The 18,862-nt window shown below is 38.2% G+C and overlaps 1 protein-coding gene across 13 annotated transcripts in view; it reads left to right on the top strand.

Moving 5' to 3' along the window:
• KIF16B (kinesin family member 16B) overlaps window positions 1-18,862 on the top strand; it is a 154,009-nt gene that overhangs the window by 102,070 nt on the left and 33,077 nt on the right. For 10 of the 13 annotated variants that reach the window (XR_012651618.1, XR_012651616.1, XR_012651617.1 and 7 more), the window contains one exon: window positions 5,709-5,798. The exons of 2 other annotated variants lie outside the window; for them this stretch is intronic. Coding sequence is in view for 5 of the 11 variants with exons in the window: in XM_075035499.1 (XP_074891600.1) it covers window positions 5,709-5,798 (90 nt within the window). In the remaining 6 variants the exon portion in view is untranslated. Of the gene's footprint in view, window positions 1-5,708; window positions 5,799-18,862 lie in introns of those variants that run through there. One more of the 13 variants, XR_012651621.1, reaches the window with a different exon arrangement.

Raw genomic sequence — 18,862 nt, 5'->3', positions numbered from 1 at the left:
ATCTGTATTAATCTTCAGCTGCTGTTACTTTTATTCTATAGGAAATCAGAATACATGGTATAGTGATTTTTTTGCCTTAAAAATCGGGAAAGTAGGAAGACAGGGCAGGGAGGAGAGAACGTGTACCTGTTTATTTCATCCCTTCTTGATGGGTCAGGATACAATGTCAGTTGTTGAAATAATTCCTTATTTCAGCCTTACTTGAATTTGTTCAAGTTTATGTTCAGGTAATCTCATACCAGAATATGTGTCAGTCTTGGAAGGGGTGGGGCATTGTTAATCTCATTTCCTTTGCCAGCTCCCAAATAAGTTTTCTTCACCAAGGTTCCTCTTATTCTTGGGAAAATGGATAGCTGACCTATTTGCATGTAACAGGACTTTGAAATCTGACAAAGGGACAAGGGATGATTGAGTTGAATTGTAAACCTTTGAATCCTAGGTATCTCAGAAGTATTTTCTTCAGCAGATGTTTCTAGTCATTGTATTTGTAGTTAAATTCTGGCATATTGCTCTATAGAAGAACCAATATAACAAATTTCTCTATATAACAAATATATAAATTTCTTTTTGTGACATACAATAGTAAAGATTATTTCCTTTATATGCCAAAAGAGAGTGAGTGAGTTCCACTTTTCTTGGCAGCATCACAGTTAGTTCATAAGTCTTTCAACTATAACATACCATCCTAAAATCTTTTATTTTAGTGCAGGTTCAGCATCTTGTCCATCTAGACATATATAACATTTGGGAATGGGCCCGCAAGATGGTCTGTCCGCTCAGGTTCTTCCACTGGATACAGATCCTACTTTAAGGTGTTGAGTGACTCCCATGAGAACCTACTGGAGAGAGTTCAAAAATAGGAACAAACCCATACTTCATTAGAGTTAAGATAGCACCTTCTCCTTTTGCAGAAAGAGATGTCACGGAGCTGTTTGAGTTGGTCTGCCATTAAGTATTCAGTATGAATAGATACATTTATAGAAAAACTTACATTTGAGTGACAGTTTTATATGTTGTCTTTAAAGACGTGATGAAACAGTAGTAACTTAATCAGGTCTAAACATATTTGTGTTACAGCTGAATTATAGTACCAGAAAACTATTCTTGTGTTCTCTTCCTTTCATGTTGTCTTGATATGTGGAATATTCAGACAGGGCTGTGCTAGAAACAGCGTGTGGGAAGAGCTTTTGCATCCATAAGACTGTTGGTGTCTGTTACAGACAGTGCTGGCAGTTGCAGGCAGTACATATGGACAGCAGCAGGAGCAGTGAGGCAGCAGGGAAGGGGGAACTCCAGCTCACGTAAAGGCATGCAGTGTCTCCTGAGAGCTGGTGATGGAAGCAAAGCCTGGAATCAAGCACAGCCATCCAGGGGATCCTCTGACAAGAGGGAAAGGTGTAGATATGCCTTCTCATTTTTATTCAGCTTTCCCTCGTTGTTCCGAGTTCTCTTATTTATCCTGTTTGATATTCTTTCAGAACTGGCTTTTTCTTCTGTTTCAAAGCCTTTCAGTCATCCCTGATGAGTTCTCTATAGGAGAGAGATCCAGGCAGGTGCACCCCAATGCAGTGCTTTTCTCCAGGTCCAGCCGCAGTTCTGTTCAGGCAAATGCTGTGGTGGGTCTGCTCAGAATGTCCAAGTTTCTTTCTGAGCTCAGTGAACTATTGCAGAATTGGAGTAAAGCAGAAGCAGTGCTCATTGATACGTAGTTCTTAAAGAAAATGATGCATGCCCCATATCCATCTAAATTAGAAAAAAGAAAAAGCCCAATCTTCCCTCAACTCTATCAGATTAATACCCTCAATAATAAATTAAAAAAGGTTACAAGCAATTTTTAGGCAACTTTTAGCTTTTCAGATGCTATATTCATAGACAGCGTGAGGAACAGTTTCAACAAGGTCCGTTGGTAGGAATGTGAATTTTCATAATGAATGTGGACAGTTTAACCAGCCAAGATAAGTAAGGTGGGCATTTTTTGTTCTTTCTAATAGCTTCAGAATGAGGTGGAATATTTTTTTTTTTCTCTGCCCTATGGTATTATTTCTATTTGTATGGGGCAGAAGGGGAATAAGTTCTGTGATGTGCTTTACAGTGGAATCAATTGGAAATGTCTGTTAGGTTATTTTCTGTCCGTCATTGTGAGAAGAAAAGATAAGGAGACAGGACTGTAGTATCTCCATTCAAATTTATAAGTTTTACATTGGAAATGGTGCACTTGAATGAAAAAAAAACAAAAAAAAAACAACACCCCCCCCAAACCTCCCAAAACAAACCAACCCACAATTCTGAGGCAAGTCAAAGATCATGTAAGTGCCCAGATAAGAATATTTTGAAAATCTGTTTTACAGATTTACTCAACCGTATATTTTTTTTTGTTATTAAGAAAATATTTTTAACTACTATATCAGCAAATTGCAAGTAAAAAGTAAAGGGCTTTTCAAATTTACTTTACTTGTTATTGTTCAAAAGATCTGCATATGTCCCTGTCCCATACTTACAGAGTATATAGTCTGTCATACAGCTTTTTTAAATAGGGGAAAAGAATCCCAGCCCAAACTGGTTGTATCAGCCATAGGAATAAAAGGCTCTGTTCTAGAAATGCTATTGCTATGCCAGGTGTGCTGTGATTCTCCTCTTTATGTAAGCAGAGTTTGAACCTTTCTGTCCTAATAACATTATTGCCGAGTTTTGGGGACCGGTTAAGATTTTGTTTAGCTTTGAAATTCATTTTCTAATAATATCAGCAGTAAGAATAACATTTTGTAATGCATTACCTGCTAGTCTCATTACAAGAATTAGGAAGGTAAACAAAGAGGATGATGGTGACTGAGTCACATCAAGCCAAGCCACCAGAGAAAGCTCTAGAGAAAATCCTGCAGTTCTTAGGCAGCACAGATATATGGCTTTGGTGTTTTCTTTCCTGTCTGTCTCCAACAAGTTGTTTATTAAACTTTGTAGAAGAAAGCTGGTAAATAATTGGCTGCAGGCAATTTGATTTGGGTAAGTTTGGTACCACCCTATCACCTAGACAGCTGTCAGATGCACAGCCAGCAACATCATTGGCAAGCTGACATACATGCTCTTCCTCAGGCTGTGCAGCTGGAAGAGTCCTGGATGTTTTGTGCTAGGTTGTTCCCCTAAAGGCATGCTTCTGTGAAAACCATAGGGGAAAAAAAGACGCCACTTTTGAATAAAGATCATGTACAAAGAAATTATCACAGCAAAATTTCATGACTCAGAAATATTAAAATATAGAGTTAAAGCAGAAAGAAAGCAAGAATGAGTAACATCTTTATTTTATGATTAGCCACTGCACTCTAATGTTTACTGTGAAATCACAAAGCCCTTTAAAGCAATTATTCAAATTATAACAAATTATACAAACTATAACAAAATAGTTGATTGGTTAATTAAGTTCAGTGTAACATGCATGTTCCTGAATAGGTTTTTTAGTTAAACCTGCCTATGCATGTTAGATCCATTCACCTGATTTATTAAGTTTGAGACACTGTTAACAATATGTTGAGGGAACATAGTCCATCATGCAGGCGTCCTAGTAGCAGTCAAGCTTATTGGTGACATGAAAGATGAATTTTATTAGAAATAATCAATTTGCATTGTGGAGATGTGCTAGAAGAACCTATGTTGTAATGTTTGTGAAAAGTTTTGAGAAGGCCAGTTTCGTTTACTTACGTCTTTTAGTTAAAAATAGAGGTAAAAATAGGAAAAAGACCACCCCAAACCCTGATTCCTGATGTCGTAAGACACACAGTAATTTTTTGTTTCCAAAACACTTCCCCTAGTTTCCCTGTTCTGTATAGAGCAGCAAAGGCAGCTGGGATGGGGAAGGGTGGACCAGAGATGAGTTTGTGTCATGGTTTAACCCCAGCCAGCAACTAAGCACCACGCAGCCGCTCACTCACTCCCCACCCACCCAGTGGGATGGGGGAGAAAATCAGGAGAAGAAGCAAAACCCATGAGTTGAGATAAGAATGGTTTAATAGAACAGAAAAGAAGAAACTAATAATGATAATGATAACACTAATAAAATGACAGCAGTAGTAATAAAAGGATTGGAATATACAAATGATGCGCAGGGCAGTTGCTCACCACCCGCCGACCGACACCCCACCAGTCCCCGAGCGGTGATTCCCTGCCCCCCCCTTCCCAGTTCCTAAACTAGATGGGACGTCCCATGGTATGGAATACCCTGTTGGCCAGTTTGGGTCAGGTGCCCTGGTTGTGTCCTGTGCCAACTTCTTGTGCCCTGGCTGGGCACGAGAAGCTGAAAAATCCTTGACTTTACTCTAAACGCTACTGAGCAACAACTGAAAACATCAGTGTTATCAACATTCTTAGCATACTGAACTCAAAACATAGCACTGTACCAGCTACTAGGAAGACAGTTAACTCTATCCCAGCTGAAACCAGGACAGTTTGTTGCAAGCATGAGGTAGCAGTTGTCAACAACAGTGCTTGGATGCTGGTTTCCTCTGGCTTTGTTGCCCTGGTTTGTTTTTCTCCTACTCAGTTATCCTGCTCCATTGCAACTTTCTTTACCTCCATAACTTTTGGATGCGTTCAGTAGTGAGGGAACTAACTTGTTAATTTTAGGAGTCACTTTAAGACTAAAAAGCCTGTGTCTTTGTGAAATGTGTCTTGTGAAAATGCTTATTGTTGATCTTTGTGCATAAAATCATAGCTAGGTGGAGGTAATATCACATATTAGGCCTGTTAGATTAAAAAAAGCAATGGTCTTTTCAGGTTTAAGCAATGCTACTTGGCTTTCTCTGGCTCTAGTAGTGGGTGTAGAACAATGCCTACCTCTCCCCACAGCACTGCTTCTTGGTAGCCTTGGATCACCAGAGCTACAGAAAGACTTCATAGGCTCCAGTCACAGCACTTTTATGACCCAGTTACAAATGTCTTTAATTTCATCTGATTTTAGACAGTGGAAAAATTTTCCTTCCCTGAAATTCTTGTTGGTTTCTCAGTTCCAGTGAGGGTTGTGTGAATGACTGATGGTAAGGTTGGCTTGCCCTCCCCCTTCGCTCCTGTTGCTGTGTGCTTTATTCACAGGAGTAATTCTGTTGATTTTAAGAAACTTCCTGTATAAATGGGATGTTCATCAACATATTGATGACACGTACCAAGAGTGTTTTAAAGGAATATTCTACTGTAAGCTGGCATGTGTAATTTTTTACCCTACAAATTGGAATCCCATTCTATGGTAATGAACTCTGTGTGTCTGAAAAAAGCGTATTTATTAATTGTGTATATCTATGTATACGTGTGTGTGTATGAGAATATACATTTCTGTGAATGTATAGAGAAGCTATACTACACTTGTGCTGGATGATACCCATTCATTAATGGAACACCCACTGACTGTAATGCTGAGAGCTGCATAGCTGCACCAAGGAATGATTGGGGATTGGGGATATTTTAATGTGTTTACAGCCTTGTCAAACCACTCCAGAATAAGGAATAAATGCATTCAGGTTTTTTTGCTTTGCAATCAGTGCTCCTTATTAAATACAGTTCTGTCACTGTAATGAAAGAAAAATTAAATAAACCTATAAAAGTTAATGGTGTTAAGAGAACTAAGAATTGCCCATTTTAATCTGTTAGCCTTGTATACTTCATGGTTTTTAGTGTTGTGTGTCATATAGTTTTACTTCCGTTTCTTTTTATTTTGTCCGATATAGATAACAGTCCTGGATGAGACATGGACAGTATTCAGGCGGTACAGTCGTTTTCGAGAAATGCATAAAACTTTAAAACTGAAGTACCCAGAGGTAAGTTTTGGTGAAACTTCTTTTGTAAAAAAGAGTGGAGGTAGAGACTGGAGAATAAGTTTTTTGAAAGATATTTACTGAAAAAGGGAGGTTATTCAAGACAGCCAGCATGGCTTCATCAAGGGCAAGTCTTGCCTGACCAACTAGTGGCCTTCCATGATGAAGTGACTACATCAGTGGACAAGGGAAGAGCTGCAGATGTAGTCTATCTGGGCTTCTGTAAGGCTTTTGGCACAGTCCCCCACAACATTCTTCTCTCTAAATTGGAGAGATATGGATTTGATGGGTGGACTGTTTGGTGGAAGAGAAATTAGTTGGATGGTTGCACCCAGACGGTAGTAGTCAACAGCTCAATGTCCAGATGGAGATCGGAGACAAGTGGTGTCCCTCAGAGGTCTGTATTGGGACCAGTACTGTTCAATATCTTCATCAATGACATGGACAGCGGGATCGAGCGCACCCTCAGCAAGTCTGCAGATGGCACCAAGCTGTGTGCTGCAGTTGACGCGCCTGAGTGTTGGGACGCCATCCAGAGCGACCTGGACAAGCTCGAGAAGTGGGCCCACGTGAACCTCATGAGGTTCAACAAGGCCAAGTGCAGGCTCCTGCCTCTGAGTTGGGGCAACCCTCGGTATCAAATACAGGCTCGGGGGATGAAGGGATTGAGAGCAGCCCTGCCGAGAAGGACTTGGGGGTACTGGTGGGTAAAAAGCTGGATGTGAGCCGACAATGTGCGCTCGCAGCCCGGAAGACCGTTCGTATTCTGAGCCGCATCAAAAGAAGCAAGGCCTGCAAGTCGAGGGAGGCGATTCTGCCCCTCTACTCCACTCTGGTGAGACTCCACCTGGAGTACTGAATCCAGCTCTGGAGCCCTCGGTACAGGAAAGACATGGACCTGTTGGAGCGACTCCAGAGGAGGGCCACAAAAACGGTCAGGGGGATGGAACACCTCTCCTATGAAGAAAGCCTAAGAGAGTTAGGGCTATTCAGCCTGGAGAAGAGAAGGCTCCAGGGAGACCTTAGTGCAGCCTTTCAATACCTAAAGGGGGCTCATAAGAAAACTGGGGACAAACTTTTTAGCATGGCCTGTTGTGACAGGACAAGGGGTAATGGTTTTAAACTAAAAGAGGGTAGGTTTTGACTAGATATAAGGAAGAAATTTTTTACAATGAGGGTGGTGAAACACTGGCACAGGTTGCCCAGAGAGGTGGTAGATGCCCCATCCCTGGAAACATTCCAGGTCAGGTTGGACTGGGCTCTGAGCAACCTGATCTCATTGAAGATGTCCCTGCTCATTGCAGGGGGGTTGGACGAGGTGACCTTTAAAGGTCCCTTCCAACCCAAACTATTCTATGATTCCTCTCAGCCATATGCTTCTAGTAAGATTGGCAAGCCGTTCAGCAGTTTTAAGCTCCAAGGCTGCTAGATACAGGATGGATGTTGCAATGAAACTGACTCTGTGTGTTGCTTCTAGCCATTAATTCCCTTTACTACTGCCTGGCGGCATTCCCTGGAGGCTGCTGTTTTGTTCATTGCAAGATACTTGCAGTCAGATCATGTCATCCTGACAACTCCTCATTTAAAAGAGCAGTGTTGTTCCACAGATACCCTTTTGTAATAGTGGCTTCCAGGTTTCTGCAAAATGGAAAATTGATCTTTCTGACCACCTCAGAGACTCTGGGCATTCAGGATATGAGGAACTGTGCCTGACAGAGCTTTAGTTCATTGGAGTGGGCATTTGTAGAATTACAGTTCTTGGTCTCCACATCTAACTTTTAACATTTTGCTTCCTTTCTTCTTGTTCCCTTGGATATTAGAAAAAAATATATCATTCAAGCAATGGAAGTGATCGTGATTTGAGAGTTAGCACAAGTAAAGAAGCCTGGTCCATATATTCATGAGCAATATATTTTTAAAAAATGTTGAAGAGAGAGAGAGATGCAATAGTTTGCAAATGCCTTCTTGGTCTTCATTGATGTATTCTTTAAGATAAAAAGTAATCGAGTATGGAATGTTCTTGAGTTTTAAAGAGTAAAATATGTAGATCTGTGTTTTGTGGAGATTCTGGGAGTTGAGATCATTCCTATTCCAAAACAGTAAGAAAACCAAAAATTGAAACTACCATGCACCAAATATCTAAGGAAAAGTTTAAAGAAAAAAAAGGAGTAAGAGGAAAAAAAAGAAAAATAAAATTAGGTCATCTTTTCTGAGTGTCAGAAAATCTTTAAAGGTAAAAATTAGTTTTGAATGGAAAATTGAAATGTTCTCTTTCCACAAATACTTTTAAAAATATTACTTGTGAATGAACATCAGTATCGTATTTTTTATTTGAATGAATTGCCATTTCCTCTTGGATGTTAAAGTTATAGTCTGTCAACAGTAATATTGTAATTGCATCTAACTCCTGAGAAAACAGCTAGGCAGTCATTTGGTTGAAATAGAAAAGCCACCTGAATGCCTCTGCAGACTGATCTTCCCCATTTAGGAAAATGTGTTCAGAGTCCGTTATCGGTCCTGACAATACATTGAGGAACTATTGAATTTGGCTTTTACAGTTATGTCAGAGAGAGATCAACTTCTTTCTTGTATGCAGTAATCAGATTCAGGAGGAATCTGATGTTCTTAAAGCCACTATTAAAATGTCCTGTGTGCAGCTGCATATTAACGTCACCTTTTTGAACAAGCATTTGTGATTCACAGTACAAATTCAGGCTTTTTTGGTGTTACAGGAGGGAGGTTTTTTGGTTTTTTGTTTGTTTGTTTTGAAGAACCATGAGAACATAGGAGTGGTATTACTAGGTCAAAATAAAGTCCAGCATCCAAGAGCATACAACTGAGAAAACATCCCAGCCTAGAGCAAAGGTACATAGTTTTCTTCATCTTGGAGTCTTCCCAGCTGAAGTTGTTTTTGTTGTAATTAATAGTTCATTATTTATGTTTTTCCTGTGGATATTATCTATATTTTTCCATTCTCTACACTACTCACTGTATAGGTGTCTTATATAGGCAATTTTCTTTTGCTGCTTTTCTTTTTAGCTTCTTCCTTCTGTTTGTGGTCATGCTTGCAAGGTCAATACATTCTCTAGTTTAATGTGCCAGTTTGTTTCTTACTGACACTTCTGTGTTGCCATATGTCTGTGTCTTAGGTAAACTTATTGAGATTCACATCTAGTACATTAATGGAATTACTGTTTTCACTATTCAGATGAATAAATTTCTAATTTCTACATAGGAAACGCATTATAGTATGTTTTATTAAGTTATCTGTCCCTTCTCAACAGTTTTTGTAAGTCAGGGCAAATACCGAGTCTTACAAGTTTGCCAATAAAACTTTTCTTAAAATATGATACTCTTTGGAGAAGTATAGTAACTGTGTTTTGGCTGCTAATATACCTGAAAGAAATGTTTAGTCATGTTACTTTCTGAAACAATAGATCTGTAGCTTTAGTAGTATCTTCTTCCAGCCTTTATTGAGCCTCCACATCAAAACAACCTTCAATGAATTATAAGTGAGGTTCAAGTATGCATATCTTTGCTGAGTACACTAAAGTTCAGGAGAAGTGACATAAGCATTTGATCATGTCATCCATTGCTTTTAGATACGTACTGTCACTTAAATACCTGTTTTGAAAACCCTTGCAGCACTGATGTTGTCTTCTCTATTTTACATAGTACAGACTGTTGTGTTGTGTCCACTCCTGCTTTGAGACTTAGGGCACCACAGAGGAATGGCAAGTTTGTGGGCAGAAGAAACCTAGCTAACAGGCGGTTGGTTTCGTCTACTCATCAGCATTTCTACAAACTTCTGTGTCCTTGTTTATCCCAGGGGAAGAGCACATTGTGATGGATTAAACACATAATATTGTGTGCTGTAGTAAAGATTTGGTGTTTGTTTTCTTTGAAGGAATTTCATTATCAATGTTACATATGTGAATGATCGATAGCTTCCCATGTTTTTGCCTTTATTTAACATAGCCTTAATTTGTGGTAATTTTGGGTAAGTTTTGCAATGTGAGTGGGAGTTCCGTTTGTTTGGTAAATTGACAATCATCTGTCTGCTTCCGCTCATCTGTTATTGACCTAATTTGGAATTCACCATGATGCTAAAATGCATTTTAATACCAAACTTGGCAAAGTTGCGTCCTTAGTTACTGTATACTATTCCAAAGAAACTTGATCCTTCAAAGCAATGTTGTCAGAATCCATCAGAGTTGAATTTTATTTTGCATAGTTCACCTTGCAACACTAAATAAGTATTTGTAATGAACAGCGAAAATACTGTGGACGTGTTTAATGTATGAGTGTCCTGCTTTTAGAAGAGAACTTTACAGCTCATTAGTTGCTCAGCTCTGAGTTACTACATCAGTATTTTAATAATTTGCTGATCTTGCATTTCGTGTTGCTGCCATTGAGTTCCTGAAGGAATGTATTGGCAAACTGATTTATTAAGAAGGTTTTTTTTTTTTAAAAAAAAGTATCTTTTTCAGAAGCAGAAACTATCTAATGTCTTCCAGTCTTACAATATGTCATATATTTTATATACCTGCACATTTTTTCTAGTGTAATTAAGTGGCTCCTGACAACTGAATATCTAATTGAAATGTGTCACATGCAAATTTTGAAAGACTGAAGAAGCTGCAGCAGGGTGAGATTGTGCCAGTGGCAGATAAGTACCAAGCATTTATCAGTGCCTATTTTTTTAGGTCTGCATGATTGTAATTTGCGCAGCTTCAGCTTTCTTATGCTGCTAGATAGTTAATGACTGTCTTATTATTTTTGGAATTTTAATTAAGACCATTCTTGGCTTTCAGTTGCAGTAGTCTCTGTAATGAATATACTTTTTGTTTGTCATTAGTCAGAAACAGGAGCAAAGGGACTCTGTAATAGAGAAGTGAGAACTTTCAGAGTAAGATTCTCCTTTTTTTCCTCCTCCTTCATCTTTTCCTATCAGTTAATGGTTTTGAAATATTATCGGGGTGCTGTTTTCTGCAGAAAACCTTCCCTTCCTGATCCCTGTCTTGTTGTGAGGGAAAACTTGCTCTCCCATCTCTGTTAGTTCAGCAAGTTCAAGAGACGCACTGTTGTGATGGTCAGTGCTCTCCTCTTCTTACCACTTTCTTGGCTCTTCCCTCTTTCCAAGGAGAACAGAGTTGTCTATTTGTCTTTCCCTACCTGAATCCAAAGTTTATGAAGTCCCTCATGCATGTGGATGTCCTTGATTCCTACTTGCCTCCAGGTATCTAGGCCAGGTTTTGTGGGGCTTTCACTGTAAGCTCTGCTTATGGAGTTGCCTGTCAATCTTCTTGAAATTGAAATGTCCTTCTTTGTGTATAAAATTCTCTACATGGTGTTAAGGGGAACACCTACTCTTAAGGCCTTTTTATTACTAATAGTGATTCTTGACTTAAAATATTAGTAAGTCCATGAAGAGCTGCCAAAGCGAAGCTAAAAGGTGTGCTTGCGTTTATAGATTCATTCATGGAGGTAAGGACTTAGGTGTGTAGGCAAGATTTCTGTAGGAGTGCCAAAGCTATTGAATTCTAGCTTATTTAACAGAATGTTATAATTTGTGTATGTGTATTTGATGTATGGAGGTCTGTATATAAATATATATTTCTATCTTTCACAGTCTAAAGCACAAAAGGACCATTTATAATTTTTAAAGAATTTTAGGTCGTAATTGAACCAGCTTCCCCTTTTGCTGGTCTGATTTTTGTCGTCTTACGTGACTGATTGGATGCATAATATCCATATCTGAAACAGCAGGAACATCTATGTAAACTTAAACCTTCAAGCTAAAGTTACCATGTGATCTGCCTCTACTCCCATCTGTTATTCCCACCAGGGAAATGAGTGTGCACAATATATTGCAGTAACACATCAATGTCATGAATCTCAGAGGTTAGGATTAGAGACTGTTGCTTGGATGGCAGGGTTTTTCAGGTACATTAAGTATTGGACAGTGAAGACTGTATTTTATAACTGTTAGGAAGAAATCCTGTATGGTTTGTTTTTTTTTTTTTTAGTGTAGTGTTCTGGAGGAAAGGCTCTCATTGGTAGTGTCAGTGAGTTATATATTCCTTTTTATTTCTGAAGATAATATCCTCTTATTATCAGAAATCTCTTTGTTTGACAGAGTATCATTCTGACTGAACTCAAGGCTCTTGTCAACTGGAGGAGTTAACAAGCTGCTTTCTGCTTTGTAGACCTGTAAGAATTGCAAGAAACTCAAAGAGCAGAAAATATTTTTGAAGTTTTTCAGAAATAGTATGTGAATGTTTTTGAAAATATATTGAATTCAAAACATTTGTTGCAAGTTTATTTTTAAAATATTTTTAAATATTTCAGATTTTTCAAAACTCAAAAGTAGTCTGTCCATTTTTTACTAGAAGTATTTTACATCTCAGAGAAGAGACAAGAAATGTTTTGTATCTTGGCGAAGCCAGCTCCTGCCTCATTCATCCATACTGCCCACAACCACCCAATGTAATATGTATATGTTTGCTATTAAAATAGGACACCAGTTTTGTAATCCTTTCTTAAATTCTTTTAGACTCTTTTCTAGTACTACTTGTTGGTTAGGAGTAATTCAGCTCTGTGACGATGAATAAAGAGGCATGAACTGTTCATGTAACCATCACTGACTGATCTCTCTGTTCTTGCCTTTTGTCTCCATACTCCTCTTTTGGGTGACTGCTAGGGAAGGATCTCCATTTTCAGATCTCCATTTTCTTTTTAAGTGGTCCATACATGTGGTGCTCTTGATAAGTAATAAGTGGAAGAAATCTTCAACACTAAGTGCTGGTACAGGTAATGGTGAGGGGATGAGTTTGAGGTGAAGCCATTAATTTGAGGAGAGCATTCTTGGATTCTGGAAGAGATTCTCTCCAGGATTACTGACAGAGAAATGCAATTTTTGACTAACTTTCAAGACATGGTTGGTGGGGGGTTAGGGCTTTTTATTCTCCACCCCCCCCCCCCCCCCCCCCCCCCCCCAGATAGTCTCAAGGATAATTAGGCAATTTCTGTGTATTTATGTAATTATTAAATTATTTTTAAAAGTCTTATCATACTTGCAGAGTTCTCTCTCCTAAGGAAGAATGCAAATAGAGAAATTAAACCAGGAACAGAGTGGTAAGGCAGCAGACTCGTCCAGAGCAGTTAGGGCAGCATTTCAGCTGGGATCTTGGCTATCTGGCTGCTCTGATTCTGGTTTGTAACTGTTCAGGCTGTAGCATTTCAGTAAATGAAAAACTTATATTAATCTCCTGGGATTACTTTGAAAGGGAAAAGGGAGAGGAAGCAATAACTTTGAGGTACTTGGCTTACAGGGCTGGCGAGCCAGTTGCCGTGTAACTGGTGAGAACCTGGAGCTTAGGAGCTGTTTTGGCAGCAGAAGTCAAAAGCTTGTTGCATCGGAGCTGGCCGGCCTGAAGCTCTGTGGGTTTTACCATTGGATTTTCTCATTTACTGGCATCGGTAACTGTATACTTACTTAATATATAAGATTTAGGTAGTATGCTCACATTGAATGCAAAATTCTGGACATTTGGATCCTTCGAGTGTTCAATTTTAAGTAGTGTAAAGCCCTATAGCTGTAAGTAACTGTAACTAAAAACTTTTAAGACGATATTTAAAATTAGTTTGTTCTGAAACTTGTAATGATTATGCCAAAGCCTTGATCCTACGGTGACCGAAGTCCCAAGGCATTTACAAATTCATTGATTGTTGAGATTGATGTTTAGAAACTTTTGTGACCAAGAAGCAATTTAAAATCATGGGTTACGTGTACTACAGAGAGCAGGGTGTAGCTCATACAGTAATGAGCATGAAAATAGCATTTGTAGCAAGATTTGTACCGTCATTATTTTAGAACGTTTAGGTTTGTCTGTATATGGATTCTTAATTCAGGTTCTTTCAGCCTCTAGGAACTCTGTGACCCTTAGTAAGCATTGTCTATGACAATATTTTAAGATTTATTTCTGTATTTGAAAATTTGATCCCGTGAAGAAATAAATTTGTTGATGTGTTCTGCCTGGACTGGAAGGATGTTTCTGGATATTAACTAGCAAATTTGGATATTTTTTTTTAAATGATCAAAATATGTACTGTATCTTTGTTTTTTATAGAATGGAAAAACACAGTAAGAGTAACAAATTTAATATTACAACCTTAGGATGAACACCAAGAATGCATAAACACTCTAAAAGCTTTTTTTTTTTCGCAGAAACTTTATATTTGGGCACAGATTAAAATGAAAATCATTTGCAACATTGATGTGCTTGTAAATAGCAAATGCCATAATGTGTTAAAATAATACCTCTGGCAGAATTGTAAGTATATAGAAAAGCATTTAGAAAATAGTTTTTGAAATATAAATCCTAAACTAATGACCTTAATTTTTACTTTCTAGCCTGGAACTTTGCTAGCCTTAGTAATGTATCTTTCCATAAATATTGAAAGAAAAATAAAGTAATAATTTTTAGAATAATACCTTATAATAGATATATACCTTCAAATAATACCTTATAGTACTATTATACAAGCACGTGATTATAGCCTTCACCTTTATTCAGTACAAATTACAGTAATTATGGTATAGATAATTTTAACATTCATATTCTTGTCACATATAACAGCCAGGAAGTACATACACAAGAAGCATATTTTGTCACATACACGTTTTCAGCTCCCATTCCTAATTATATTATGTTCAGAGCATTTTGAAAGCCTGCAGATTTATATACATAGTACTTCCATATCAGCTTTAGTTTGCCACTAGCTACAGAAGTGATTTAAGAGGTAGATCCTTAAATGCTTCATCTGGCCTTTCTTTCTGGAACACGAGAATTTTGGCTGCTGCTATTTAAAAAGAAATTTTAGGACTTTGCTCAGTACATCAGTCTCCAAACGAACAGGAGAATTTGTTCCCATAAGTAAAGTATGAAAAACATTGCTGCTAACCATATCATGTAGTTCAGTGCAAGTTTGATTACAGGGAAGTGTATTTATTCTTTGTAGTCCCTCTGAATTCATAGTTGCTAACCAGGACTGGAGCATCTGAGGCTCAGCAACCCCCCTGGCGTATTTGCTTCCAGCATAATACGCAATTTCCAATCTATTTCTACTGGGAAAATGAATTTAGTGTGTGAATTTCTTGTCATAAAACTGAATCTGAATGTGTAAGAACCTTATGAAAGCCCGGCTTTGGGATTAATTTGTGAATATTGTTGTTCTGGGTGCTAGATTTGTGCAGCAAAGTTTTCTTGGCTTAGTACAGGGGATTCTGCAGAAATACAGTTTCTCTCTATCTCTGATCCTTCCCCTTCCTCCTGTGTTTTGGTCAATGATGAGACCTGGGTTGGGGTTTTTTTGTCTGTCCTGAGCACCTAATGAAACGTGTGAGTTTCCAAACGGTTCTCTGAAAAAATACCATTAGCTTTATAGGTCTTCTGATAAATTCAGCACGAGACAAGATTAACCTACAGGCAGGCATCCAGTGCCAGGTTTCATTCACTGTGCTGAGCAAAAGTCTTATATGTTAGTAATGCAGAAATTGAAAAAAGAAGCATTGGAGAGGGGTGAGTCCTTCGTCTCCTAATTCATGAACCATTTGACAGAAAAATTGCTTTGATAATTTGGTAATCTGATTTTCAAGGCTCTGCTCAGTTATCTAGTGAATTTGCATGATATAAAAAATATTCATGTTGCTTTATCAGTAAAATATTTTCAGATGGATAATTATCTGTGAGAGAGGAATGCCTCTGAGAAGAACAATTCCTAGACAATGTAACTTGAGGTTTAGGTACTCACTGAGATTCAGCCATTTCTTAGCTGCTTCTGCCTGTCTGTAGGCTTGGGGAACACCTTAGGCTGCAACCCTGTGTCTGTATTTTCTTCCTGCTTAGCAAAAGACAGAGGGGAGGATTGGAGTTTTTGCTCCTTCTTTCTTTTTTTCAATTATTGTCTTGCTTTGGAGGGCTTTAAGACTTGTTCTCCATTAATCCTTAGCTGTTATTGACAGTCTCACTCTCTTCTAAGGGTTTTGTGAAGAACAACTTGTTCTTACTGTATTGGTCAGGGATATGCTGCTTGATTAAGTAGATTTTTCAAGGAAAATCCTTTGGTTTCAATTGATTTAGGATACGATGACCCAGCTATAACTCTAGTTTTTGTGAAAATACCCAGGTTAATTTTGACCAAATTGCACAGATACTAGCAAAAACTGTCTGGTTCCAACTGTGCTGCCTGTTGCATTTTTTCCTTACACATATAGATGGTATTACTGACACATCTGCAGATGTGAGGCTGATATGATAAACTTCATCCCCTGCCTAATCTGGAGGATTATACCAAGCTTTTCTTGAGCTTCACATGGCAGCTTTTGAGCAGGATATTACAGAGTTGTCCTGTCTCAGTTCATTTGGAACCACTGGGAGAATTAACAGGAAAATACAGGTTGCAGATTTTGCAGTACAGTAAGAATATTTAGCTGTTTATTTTGGCACTGCTGTATTAAGCCAATGAGTGACTTCTTCTCTAAACGAGATTGAGATCCAGATGACTGTTGACTGATGGGAATCTTACCCATTCAGGTAAGATTGATGTAGTCTGCAAGAAAGAAAAGCTCCTGAAAAACAGTCTTCTGCCTCTGTGTTTGACAACAATTGTCGGGCTGTAAAGGTGGAATCAGAGACAAGGAACCATGCTTCATAGGCCTCATTTGCATTTACTGTAGAGAGATCAGTGCCTTCACATGGCATTTCAAAGCATCTGAGGTGAGTTTCCTGTGCTGAACTTCCCACTGGAGGATCTTACACAGCTGCCAGGGAGCAGCAAGGTTGGGGCTGTTCCACAAGGGAAGCCAAGCTGGGAGCTGAGGTTGGCTGCAGCACAGATAGTGGCAGGGACCTCGGTGGCCAGGGCACAGTCCAGCAGTACCTGAGCAGGGCCAGGACGGTGACAGTAACCAGTCTGGTTGACAGTCAGGGATCAGCCGGTAAGGAGAGGTGACAAGTCAGGTCTAGGGTCCATCCAAGAGAGGCCAATTACTATTAAAACATTGAGAGCCACTAATCGTAGCTGCAGTGTTCCATTGTAAATATTCCCATTTTTAATGTAAGTTAGGTCAGTTAGATGGTGAATTTGCTTTAAAAAAAAAACCAAATAAAAAAAACCACCACCAAAACCAACCTTATAGTTAGCATTGTTACAATCTACAAGACACACTTTTCAATCTAAGGGTCTCTTATAAGTATTACTTTATCATGTTCCTGCTAATGAGCTTTCAGACTCGATATGGTGAAAATAATATTGTGTTTCTTAATTAAAAATGGGTTGACTTTAGAAGAAAAGAAGAAAACAAATTTCTCAAACCTGTGCAGCCAATAGTATAGTTTCTAAATGAGTTTCTAAAAGCCTTTGGTTTTGTATTCACAGTGAGATCTTCCTGTAAGGCTTTCAGGATATTTTCTTGACTGCTGTAATGGAAGTACCTTAAAAAGAAAAAAATCTGGAAGGGTCTTTTACCATCTGTCTCTGCAACACAGAACATACAGAAGGCTCCATCTTACAAGAGAGAATTGTCTATCCCACTGCAGAGCCCAAAGCAAGAAAGCCCAAGCAGTAAAATTTATTAGACATCCCTGCATGACAAAAACCAATAAAATACAATCTCTTGTGGTTTAATATGAAAATAAACATAAAGAAGCAGTGGCTCTCAGGAAAAATATTGAGCTGCAGCTATAGAATTAAAAATGTCAGGAGGAGAAGATTGAAAGTGGAGGATGTTGTCCAGTTTACTGTAGGGTGTATTTCAGAACCAAAACCAGGAATAATAATCTGGAGGGCAAGCTGTCTGACCACATCTGAAGAACAAAATTTGTTATGGGAATGTTGGTGATGTGAGTGCAAGTGAGATGAAAAAGCACACTTTTCATGGGTGCCAAACTTCGTGAGCCAGTGTTAAAACATTCAATTAATTCATCGTTGTCTATAAATGGTTATGATGCTGCGAATGATAAGAAAAATCAAAGCTACAGTTCTATTTGGCCAGTTTCTTCTGTATTAAATCTATTATTTTCTATCATACTTAGTTGTAGGTACTACTGGGTATTAATGATACTTTAATGATACTTTAATGATTTGTGTTGTGCAGTGCAGGCACTCTGAGGCTGTCTGAGTGTACACTCTATATTTTCTATGAAATACTTTGAATTTCTTTCAAACTGCATCTGAACGCTGAATGTCCTAGTCTTGTTATGTCTTTTGGGGAAAAAATTATAGCAAAGCTTTAGCGGTATTTTAAATCCATAAATTACTCACTATGCATTCAATTCTAACTCCAATTTTATTTTTATTTTTAAATCAGCGGATGAATAAGAATACCTTTACTTTTAAGTTCAGTTCAATATTTGAATAGTACCAGTATTGTTAAAGTAATTGCAAACTACTGTATTTCAGGGTTTTATTTACATATATAGAGTAGCATAATTTCCATTCTGATTGTACCTGAAGGCTCTTATGTGCTATAACTCATTGTAAGGATGCTGTAAAAAAAAAAAAAAAAAAAAAAAAAATTAAAAAAATTGTGTAGTCTTTTAGCTTTCCCAGGTTTCTAAAACTTGCGTAGGTGGAGCAGCATCACTTATACACAGACTCAGTGATGTAGTGCTTGTTGGGGACAGAAATATTGTAGCCTTCTAGAAAGCATCTAACAGACAGTAATTATGAAATTACTGACATGTAATCCAAACCCAAATACTTGCAATAGTTAAACACATCCTTGTTTTCTCCACTGCCCTGAATAAAGATGTTGACTTCGATACCATGGCATTTTAATCAAGTGTGTCTTTGAGTTTTCCATGTATATGTGGTATATACATGGGGTTTCCTTTCTAAGCTTTTATCTTCAAGTGCTTGATCAAGAAATTTTATTATACTTGGAAACAAGTATCTATTCTCACCTGCCACTGTGAGTCCAGGATCTCAAGAGCAGTACTAAATAGGGTATTGCCTGTGAAAATGATAGTAACAGTGATCTTTCTGGTCCCCATAGTTGCTTT

This window comes from Buteo buteo, chromosome 9, assembly GCF_964188355.1.
Source record: "Buteo buteo chromosome 9, bButBut1.hap1.1, whole genome shotgun sequence".
NCBI lineage: Eukaryota > Metazoa > Chordata > Aves > Accipitriformes > Accipitridae > Buteo > Buteo buteo.
Note: the sequence above shows the minus strand (reverse complement) of the source record. Positions and strands in the feature narration are given on the sequence as shown.